This window comes from Cynara cardunculus (assembly GCF_001531365.2).
Source record: "Cynara cardunculus var. scolymus isolate 2C chromosome LG 16, CcrdV1, whole genome shotgun sequence".
Lineage (NCBI taxonomy): Eukaryota > Viridiplantae > Streptophyta > Magnoliopsida > Asterales > Asteraceae > Cynara > Cynara cardunculus.
In genome coordinates this window covers 19,071,727-19,083,033 of record NC_037543.1, presented here as the reverse complement: position 1 = coordinate 19,083,033, position 11,307 = coordinate 19,071,727, and the positions used below count along the sequence as shown (strand labels likewise).

At 34.6% G+C, this 11,307-nt stretch overlaps 1 protein-coding gene across 2 annotated transcripts; it reads right to left on the bottom strand.

The window, feature by feature from the left end:
• Nucleotides 1-3,608: 3,608 nt before the first annotated feature.
• On the bottom strand, nucleotides 3,609-9,459 carry LOC112528958 (dnaJ protein homolog). Of its 2 annotated transcripts, none has more exons than XM_025140021.1 (8): nucleotides 9,306-9,459; nucleotides 7,625-7,792; nucleotides 7,004-7,184; nucleotides 6,774-6,912; nucleotides 6,317-6,450; nucleotides 5,509-5,651; nucleotides 5,017-5,215; nucleotides 3,609-4,150 (listed from the first exon to the last, which is right to left on the bottom strand). In XM_025140021.1, exons 2-8 carry the CDS (start codon nucleotides 7,772-7,774, stop codon nucleotides 3,825-3,827), a joined length of 1,272 nt encoding a protein of 423 aa, XP_024995789.1. In that variant the 5' UTR covers nucleotides 7,775-7,792; nucleotides 9,306-9,459; the 3' UTR covers nucleotides 3,609-3,824. The 2 variants fall into 2 exon arrangements, with proteins under 2 accessions (XP_024995789.1, XP_024995790.1); XM_025140022.1 differs by having other exon boundaries at nucleotides 7,625-7,795; nucleotides 9,310-9,424.
• Nucleotides 9,460-11,307: the final 1,848 nt, after the last annotated feature.

Below are 11,307 nucleotides of genomic sequence, written 5' to 3'. Positions count from 1 at the left end.
CAAACAGAGCTTTTTCAATAAGTTCCAACTAGCTTATTGTTGTCTAACATTGCCTAAGTTCACTATGCTTATCTAACTTGTCCAAAAAAACCTAAGAAAATTGTATCATTTTAGTCCGAGTAAGAATGCTATACATCTTGAAACGTGCAGGTGAGTGTGTTGTCGAGAACAATGATGCTGATTGCAAAATCATTACCGAGATAACCATTTTTGATCACATACGTGAACAAGATATGAACATAACTGCACATATTCTAATTCATGTTCATATCGTGTTCATACATGGGCCAACGATGATCCAACGTGAACAAGATATGAACATAAATGAACCAACGTTAACCTTATTAAACAATATATGAACATAAATGAACAAGATATGAACATAAATAAACAAGATTCACGCACACCACACGATTGTGAACATATGTCCAACAATACGAACACACATTGCGACTGGCACATTATATGTACGCATTCAAACGGATTATGAATGTAATATCAAAGAAATGTATGCATATGTCAGTGCATTATTTTTAGGAATTGTGGTAAATTGAATCCTGTACAGACAAATATCATGTTGTATGAACCCTTGTGTGACGTAGTAACCTAAAATGATGCGCACGTATAGGTGGTATATAAATCGGCATTCACATTGCCCATGGTGAACATGATTGTAATATGAAATAAATGTACACATAAATTAATGCATCATGTAGATAATTTTATAAATTAAGACATATACATTTAAAACCTTTACGCCTATTACAATTCATCTTAAAATTGTATTACGTATCACAAAATTGAATCACTGTCACACCTTGTGGATGACGAAAGAACGGGAACATGTTATAAATGTGAACCTAAGGACAAACTTACAAACACATCTCTTGTGGTTTGAACAATTAAGTAACTTAATATCATAGTACAACAGATGTAAGGACCAACATTAACAGTATACAATAACAAACCGGGTATGCATGTTTGTGCATTTGCTCCCAAATATGATCCTTACACACTATATGTAAAAAATTGGAAAAAAAACATCCTAAAAACTCAAAATCAGTAGTCAACAAACTTGAACCTATTTAGAAATTCGATTAACCAAAACATTAAATAAGCAACCAACAAGAAAAAGGTTCATTAATTGAAACATTAGTGAAGTTTACTTGTGTATTCCTGGGTATTTATGATTTCCAAGCCTTTGCCTTTACTCGAGCATCGTTCATTACTTTGTACACCATTTGTTCGTTCTACTTCAGTATCTGCATCGACATCAATTGGGTTGTCGATGGTGTTCTTGAAGTTTGAGAAGTAAGTTTTCTTCATTATTCTTTCACTTTTCTTCCTCACTGAAGTGAAAATATCTGTTGTTATCGTATTATACTACTAATCAAACGACGATAAAAACCCTAATTTTTTTAACATACCTCTTATTTGCTGCTGATTAACGTGAAATCCTCCTAAATCAGCCATTTTCTTGTGAAGATGATGAACCAGATTTTCAGCCCCCGTGATAAGATGTGATGAGCGTCGTTTTTTGGTAATCGATTTTTTGTAACCGATGATTTGATAATACCCGCGCCTATGAAGTGGAAATTTTTTACCCAAAATGCCCCTTTCATATATGTTCACAAGGCCTAATTAAAATTCAAATTTTAAAAATTAAATTTTTAAATTGATTAATTTACAACCATTGATTATAGATTTGGATGGCCAAGATCGGTTAATAAGGTTAACACGAAATTGATGGTTAGCATTTGATCTTGGCCCTATATGAGCGATCAAATGAAAACCGCCCTCATTTGTGTAAACCGTGCAAACCACCTTCATCCATCGATTTCATTGTTTAATCTTGTGAAATTGTTTCATATAATACTTTTTTTGATGAAGTTGTTTCATATATGGTTATGAAATTGTTTCATATAATACTTAATGAAATTTTAATGAAACTGTTTCATGTATTTCTCTAAAATTAAAATAATGAAGATTATAATATCTATGATTAACACCCTCCACAATAAAAATGATTAATCAACCTCTTATAATTACAAAAAATGAACAAAATAAAAAATTATGATTGGTTGAATAAAGTTCGCACGGTTTGTACAAATTGAATGGTTTGCATTTGATCGCTCCCCTATATATATATATGGTTGGGTTCACAAGAGATCAGCATATCTTCGTGAGATCTGTGAGACCATTTTTTTACACTTGAAACTTCACAGTAAAATGTTGTGAAGGTAAAAAAAAAGTCGAACCTTCACAGCAAAAACACTATAAAAGTTACTTTCACAACATTTTCTTGTAAAGTTTCAAGTGTAAAAAAAAATTCATAACTAAAACACATAGAACTTATATAAATTTACTATTACCTTGCTAAGGTTATTTTACTCTATGGATGCTATTCATACATTCTAAAGTTGATTGGTCAAGTCTTCCTTTATTATGTCCTACTACTTAAAAGGTAAAAAGAAATTCAAAAAAAAGGGTATAAACTGTACTTTCATGAAATTGGTTTAAACCAAAATTTAATAATTTTAACCATAATGGTAGTGCCTAATTGATTTGAGTTTGACTCCAAAGATCAAAAATACCAGGAGGTCTCAGGTTCAAATCTAAAGATGAATAAAAATCTATTTGTGGCCATGGAGATTCAAATGCGGTGACTCCTGGGATTAGTCGGCTTGCATAACGGGTTGGATATCCAGGTTAATAAAAAAAATGTAATAATTTTTTCAAATAAGGGCTAAAAACAGAAATATTGGAAAACTCTCGACGATTAATGGGCTCTACAGAAGTATTAAACAACACAAATCAAAGCCCTAAAATCGAATTCTTAACGACAAAAATGTTGACAAGATGGAGGTCAAAAGGGATTTGAATGTTTCCAAAGATAAGTCGTACCCTGAAAATTCAATTTACAAAAATTTCAGCAGCTTGGCAAAAAAAATCCCTAAACTTTCCTGTTTTGCCACTTTCCACCCCTGAACCGAAAAATCATCTCGCTACCGTGCAAAATGGTCGGAAATAAGGATGCAACACCCGCCTTCGGTAGCTAATGCCACCATCAAAGACATAGTAAGCCCAAAAGCTCTCGATTTGAATCTCTTTTTGGAAGTATAGACCGCTACAAAACTTGCGTACCCTCCCCACTTGTATTGAGACCTGAACCCCTCACCTCCAAGAAGGTTAAGCTTGAGAGGTAACCCAAATACCAATAGATCAATAATGCTTTAGTATCAGTTTAAGAGGACGTTTACCAAAGACATACCACCAAGAGTCACCACTCTCACTTATCTTATCGAGTAACCTTCTCGACCATCAAAATGGATTGTCTTTGTCGGTAAGCATCTCTTACTTCGTAAGCACTAACCGAATAAGAGTTTTCTCTCTCTCTTATCCAGTAAGATTTTGGTCCTTATATCTCTTATTTGGTAAGATTCTTGGTCTTTGTCACACTCACCTATTAAGGTAAGTGACATCCGGTAAGCATTTGGTAAGCAACCCCTAAACCTTATAGTCACATGTTTTCCACTGAATTACCAAATACACAACGGGTGGTAGAAGTTCACATTCGCAATAAGCTCCATTCATTCAAAAGGAAAGTATTAGAAAGGTGTGAAGAACTATAACAAGGCAAGCAAAAACTCAATTTCATAAGTGTCGAATATATCATAAAATCAACAAAAGAAAGCCGAGCCAAAGCTCAAAATCTCGAAAAACGCACGAAAACTAAGAATCAGCGAGCAGAATAGCCATAAATCTTCACAAACATCATAAGAATCACAAATCTCTACCCTTTATAAAACCGCAAAAGATGGATCTTACTGCTGATTACAACCCACGCGTTGCATTCCAGGTTCATCGTCTTCATCTTCATCGTACGCTTCCTGCTGTCTCTGATACTCTTTCCTCCTCATTTCTTCTTCCATATTCACATCATGTAAAATGGTTTCTTCACAATCATCAACCGCCATTTCAGATGAACTCGTGCTTGCAGGGGGTAAAATGGTCTCCAGAATCTTGCATTTCTCGGGGGTCAGAGCCCCAGTTTCGGGAAATGCAACATTGAAATGGATTACGAGCTTGCCCTTCATGAATGGTCGTTGGTACTGTGGCATTCCCTCATCGTTGATTCCTTTGTATTGATCTGTACATGGAAAGTGAATGAGAAAATGAAAGCATAGTTGCAATACAATTGATAACTGCTAATGTTTTGAAGAGGGATTTGTAGGTAAATCGGAATCCTTTCATTGTTTGACCTTAAAAGTCGAATCATTTCAGAAAATAAAGAGATTAATAATGAAATTTAGAAAGAGGGTTTAGCCTAACAGTCGATCATTGGGGTCCCATGTTCAATTCCTACTAGATGCTATCAACTTCTTTAAGGGTGCTCTTTGTACGTGAGACAGTAGAAGAAAAAACTTCTTGTTTCATGTTTTGTCACGACATTAAACTATGACAATTTTTTGTAAATTTTTTGTCCCACCAAAATAGGTGGAACAAAAATTAGGGAGATGGGACAAGATTGGTAAATTACTAGACTACCCATGTCAAATGGAACCCCTAAAACCTTTCATTATTCTTACACATACAGGCCTCACTTTCGCTCATCCAGTCCTTTCGCTCATCCAAACACCTCCTAAAGGGCATGCCCCTGGCCAGAAGACCTAAAGTCTGCCCATAGTGTTTTGAATGATCCCAGTGGACTAGTAAATGTGTCAAATAAGGTTTACCATAAAAAAACAAAAAAAGGAAGAAGAGGGTCTTTGATTTTCTTGTACCATTTTAGATGATTTATAACAGAAATAATATCACTATTGACCTCACAAGTTGAAAACTATTTTGGAAAACAGGATGATGGAATTCAAGAAGAGGGCGTTTGATTTTCTAGCACCATGTCTGATTTGCAAGAGAAATCAGAATCCCGTAACTATTTGGCATCAAAAATAAAAACCATTGCTAAAAACAGAGAAATAACAAAATTTAAGAAAAGGGTTTTGATTTTCCTTGTACCAGGTTTGATCACTTCTCCAGGATTCGTTTTGATAAGAAGTTGTCTGCCATCAAGATGAGTAAGAACAAACTGGAACCCGCAAAGAGCTTCGGTTAAGCTAACATTGTGTTCCACATAGAGATCATCTTGCTTTCTCTTAAATTTGGGGTGTTCTTTCAGTTGCAATACGAAAACAATATCTCCTGTAACGGTATCAGGCTGCAAAATAGATAGATAAAGGTCAAAGTCTAATGCTTGATGGCTAAACACGGAAAAAGATCAACTACATATCAACCATATTTACAATCTATATTTTTTTGTAACCATGGGTATCCGGGTTGACTTGCATGCACCTTGACTAATCTCATTGGGCCCTGGAGATAACAGCCATAAAAATCTCCAGTGACCCTGAGAAGCTCAAACCGGCGACCTATGGGAATGAGCCCAAGGCCTAGCTTTTATTTGCCAGTAGGGCGAGAATCGAGGTTTATTTATGATCTAAATTTACTTACAGCTTCATCAGCTTGGCCCTCAAACACTATCTTTTGACCATTCTGCATTCCTTTTTCAACATTAACCTCAAGCACTTTCTTCTCCTGTGTAACCTTCTTTCCTTTGCACTGCTGGCATCTATCTCTCTCGTTGATTGATTCTCCTATTTAATTGAACATAATTTCAAGAGTTACAGAAAGTAAAACATATGCCATTAAGAAGACTAGTTGTGTACCCATGCAATGCAGCAGGATGCAAGATTTTATTGTAAACCAAGAATGGAATATTAATGCAATTTATCATCGTAAAATAAAATTCTAAATGTATGTTTCAATAAAGTAGAAATTACAAGTGGTGATTGAACATTGCTAATTTGAAGTTACAAGTGGTGATTGAACATTGCTAATTTGAAGACCACATAAAAAATCCGAAAAATATGTTGATACTGGTGTCAAGTTAAACAATAAAAGTTCCATTTTTGATATAATATACTTCATTCAAAATTTTATTATAATTTGAAGATTTTAGATTTAGAAACAATGATGTAACTTATTTTAGCTTTAATGATAAAGTGTTTTATTCTGTTAGGGATTAATGATTATCCTATATTTGAACGTATTTATCAGTTGGTTATTATTAGTTAGTTTTATGAAGTTCAAAGAGCTTTAAGAAAGTGCATGTTTGCAATGATTACATGTGAACTCAAAATTTCAGTGATTATGCATTACTAAGCAGTACATAATGCTTAATAAGTTGTTTTTAAGACTTTCACCTAAATGTTTTATAATGTAAGTACAGATATGATAGCTGCAGGGATTCAGTAGATACCAGAGCCTCTGCATTCAGAACAAACATGCTGCATTTGTTGGATCATTCCTGGGGCGATCTGTCGAGTTGTGACCCTCATTCCAGACCCTTGGCATCCATGACATCTAGATGAAGCACCACTCTTCGAACCTTTCCTGATATATTACATGTATAAATTAGATACTTTCTGAATTATTATCATCACAGCTTGCTCTTTGGACTTGGCAAAGATGAATATAGTTTGATCAAGTAGTTCCAACTAGAGATACACAAGGGTAGGGCCTTTTGTCCAAGCCTTTTTTTAGTAAATAAAAGAAGGCCCGGATTAGGCTTTTGGGTGAATATGGGCCCGATTGGGCTTTTTCAAGCCGGGCTTTTTCAGGTAGGGCTGGGCTTTGGGCTTCTTATCCATCTCCAGTCCAACAATGAATCGGATTATACAAATATTTTCACCAATCTTAAAGGATGTGTGGTGTACCCTTTACACTTTTTGCACAAAATATTCCTTGAAAGAGAGAGTTTCTTCATTGTGCCATTATACACTTCCTCCAAAGAAACCTTTAGGATTTGTTTTACATCTTCTCCTTGCTTCTTCCTAGTTCTTGAACTACCACCACCTAACAATACAAAGATTTGCATAATAGATTAGTTACCAATTAAGTAAATTGGACAAGGAAAAGCTAAAAAGGATCAAATAAGAATCCACACCACCAAATCCTCCTCCAAAACCACCACCACCAAAGAACTGCTCAAACACATCAAATGGGTTCCCAGAGGAGCTACCGCCTCCTCCCATTCCCTCTTTCAAAGCATCTTCACCATATTCATCATAAATTTCTCGTTTTTCTGGATCGCTGAGGACTTCATATGCTTGAGACAATTCCTTGAACTGCAAAATAGTATGCATTTAGAAATAAAACGGGACAGTATCACATATTCTTGCATCTCTTGCAAAATTATATTTCTGCCGTCCCATTATAAGTGTAGACATTTTGATTTTACTTTGTCCCAAAAAAAATGTCCACTTTCAAAAGTAAGTGCATATCTACCAATTCTACCCTTAATTACGAGATGGAGAAATTCATTACTCCCTCTATTATCAAGGTTACAATTGTCAGGCAGTTAATTAAAAAATGTAATCACTACAAGGTTCTAAGATTGTGTGCCTTTTTCATTATGTACATTTATTTTGGGATGGAGGGAGTATTTATATAGTTCAAAACTCTACTTTCTTCTTAAATTTAGGATGCTTATTGTGGTTGACATAAAATCCAAAATGGCTACATACTGGAAAACCAGAGAAATGGCATATAATTCATAAAGATTCACCTTCTCAGGGTCTCCACCTTTGTCAGGATGATTCTTTATGGCAGCCTTCCGGTAAGCCTTCTTCAGTTCATCTTGACTGGCACTTTGTGGCACACCAAGAATTTCGTAATACTTTGAATTATCACTCTTCTTAGGAACACGGCCAAACATGATGGTGGTGATTGGAAACTATACCAAGCATAAATATTACGTAAATATGATGTGGTTTTTCTTATAACGATTCAAAGGAACCCCACTATAGAGAATATTAAAACGAAAAGCAGAATCTTGCAGAATTTCCATCTTCAGGAAACAATACAAAAGATTTATAAAATGCTTATATATGAATACTAATAGCAAACAAACAAGAACAAATATAATTCATGAAAAGCTTAAATGAAACATAAACATGTCTTTGTACCAAACATGTCACTTGGCCCCTGCTCACCAACACTTGTGTCCTTTTTTCAGTTTATGATTTAAAATATGATAAATTGGATAGAAAATGATGTTTAGCAACTAATTATGTTGACAAAAAGTCAAAACTAGCTATACGATTTCCTTTGCATTCTTGCAGTTGCAGATACTTACTGTTTCAAAATGCTAATTCACTCTTTAAAAACTAAATATTTGTCTTGTATTTAAGAAAATCATGCAATGAAAGCTATTCATAGTTAAGAGGTTTGAGGCTTCCTTAATAAATTTTATATACAAAATATCCAAGTAAATTCATGGAAGGTCAGCTTTGAGGCAATATATATGTATGCCGGATTATCTCTAATCCCCTAACTTCATTAGATACAACAATTAGCATGTTTTTAAGACTTTTTTTGCCAATTAACAGGTCTTATAAGACACATAATCTAGCTTTCAAGCTATCAACCAATAAGCAGCTTGCACATGCATCGACTAATCCCATGGGTCCCTGAAGATATCAACCAAGGAAATCCCCAATGGCACTAAGAAAACTCGAACTGAGGATCTGTCAGGAGGAGCCCCACAGGCCTAACATTTATTTAGAGGTTTCAACTTTTAAACCATCATACATGGATTTTTGTTACAGAAAACCATCAGTTTTAGCAAACATAAAAAAACCCTACTTTTTACAATAATGAGCAATCTTAGACAAGAAGTGCCAAGAACTAGGGTCTACGGCTGTTAGTGCACTTAAATTTTCCTGATTGCAAGCTAAATTGCTGTTATGGTTTTCTCCCAGAATTGATGGTTAGTTTCCAAATGGTCTCTTTTGATAAGTGATTCCAACAATTTTACCTATGGATTCCCTCATGATAATTCTCCTCGTACAAATAAAAAAATGTTACGTATTTGCAACAAAATCTATATCGATTTTGCATTTGTAAAGTAATAGATCAAATCAAAGGGCCACAAGATTTAAAAAATGGAGTGTTCATAAAGATCATTTAAACCAAAATCTCAAAATCAAAACGAAATTTAGATCTTTCCCAAATTAGAAATAATATCATACAATCAGGCAAATTCATCAAGCAACAAGAAACAATATCTTACGCACACAAGCAATCAGAGTATATCCTATGAAAAAGACCCAGAACTAAAAGTAATCATATAGATCTAAAAACAGTTGAAACTCATCAATCGAGAACCTGATCTTGATGTAGCAAGTAATAAAATCAACGATAACACTAAAGAGAAACAAAAAAAACACATGAATCATCACACATACCTAAAAAATGGATCTGATTTCTGTTGGATGGAAGTGAAAACTGCAGAGACGTGAAGAAATTGGAAGAGAGATGGATATATAAGCGGAAGGTAGAAGTAGGGCTTGTGCTGTTGGAGGCTAGTTTGGTCGCTTTTGACGGCCTATAATGTTTGGCCAATCAAAACCTAATTCAAAGAGAGGTTGAGGAATACATATACACTCTTTTCGCCCAAAAGGGATGCATACAATTTTAAAAATTGAGTAAACTACGATTTTTGTTAGTGTGGGAATCTTTGAAAGTGGTTTTTAGATTTCAATAACTATAATTATCGTTCTTATTGTTTATATTTTGTTTTGAAAATCGTTCCTTAAGCTTAACATCGTCAAAAAAACTCAGTTAAATGAGGGTATTTTTGTCTTTTTACACTTTTTTTTGTCTTTTTCTTGTTTTTGACTTTTTAAACTTGAGCATTCGTCACCTCTAGCATCATAGGAACTAAAATCCGGTGGCCTTCTCTAGCACCTACCACTCTGGTGGTCTTCTCGGGTGATCTCCTCCGGTCATTTTGTCTGGCCTAAATCACACTTGAGATCTGAATCTGAAACCAATCAAAACCCAACCTAAATCAAATATAAAAACCCGATCAAAACAAAAATCAAAGATGGAGAGGAAATCGACAATAAAGGAAGGGAAACAAGAAGGGTTTTTTTTTTCTTTCTGGAGATCACATCAAGGGGATGAGGTTGGTGATGGATGGGGGTGTTTGAGGGGGAGTGTCGATGGAGATGGTGGTCAATAGCGGGAATGGGTGGAAGAGAGATGGTCAGTAAGGGGGGTCACAGGGACGAACTGGGTGATGCGGAAAATACTTCTCGTTTGTTGATTCAATTGAGGACGAAGGTGGCCCTAGGGAGGGGGGTTACCAGATGGGGAAAAGCATAGAAAAGAGAAGGGAGATGTGTTGCTAGGGATGCTCACATGTGGTGGGTTTAGTGGTCGATTGTCATAGACGGCATCTTGGTCGGACAAGATGACAGAAGGAGACCAGAGTGGTGGGTGTCGAAGAAGGCCACCAAATTTTGGTCCCTTCTGTGTCTGTATGTGTGTTTATATATATATATACATATATATATATATATATATAATATTAATAAAAATCAGAGTAAATTATAGTTTGGTCTTATGGTTTAGACGAAAATACTCCTAACTTAATATATATATATATATATATTTGAAATCATATGAGACCAAGGCTTTTTCGTGAGACCCGTAAGACCAATTCTCAACCATTGGATTAGATCTACAATCTCAACATTCATAATCACAAAATTGCCACGAGACTTCTTAATAATTACAAAATTGCCACCGTCCAATTTTAGACCATTAGATCATTAACTTATAAAGTTGATCAATGAATGTAAATTGGTCTTACGGGTCTCACGAATATCTCTTGGTCTCACGTGAACTCAAGCCTATAGATAGATATATATATATATATATATATATATATATATATATATATATACACACACACCCCTATATAATATTAATAAAAATTGGAGCCATTGCAATTCGGTCCTTATAGTTTAAACAAAATTGTATAACTTGTCATTGTAAAAGTAAAAAGACAAAAATATGCCTAACTAAACCGGAAAATTTAATAGAGTTAAGTCGAGGGACGATTTTCAAAGCAAAATGTAAACAGTAGGGCAGGATAATTGTAGTTCTTGAAGTCTAGGGATCACTTTCAGAGATTCATGTAAACCACAAGGACCAAAATGGTAGTTTACTCCTTAGAAAATATATAATTATTAAGGACTAAATTTCTTCATCATCTATACCATATTATAAAGCATTTGACTAAAACTCTTAAAAACTCTTAAAACTCTTAAACTCTTAAAAACTCTTAAACCCGTTCATCCCTATCCGATTTCGTCCCATATTTGAATTCGTGTAACTAACTGTAGATAAACACAATCAAATACAGGATAAACATCTCATTTTAAATATAAAAAATCTAAA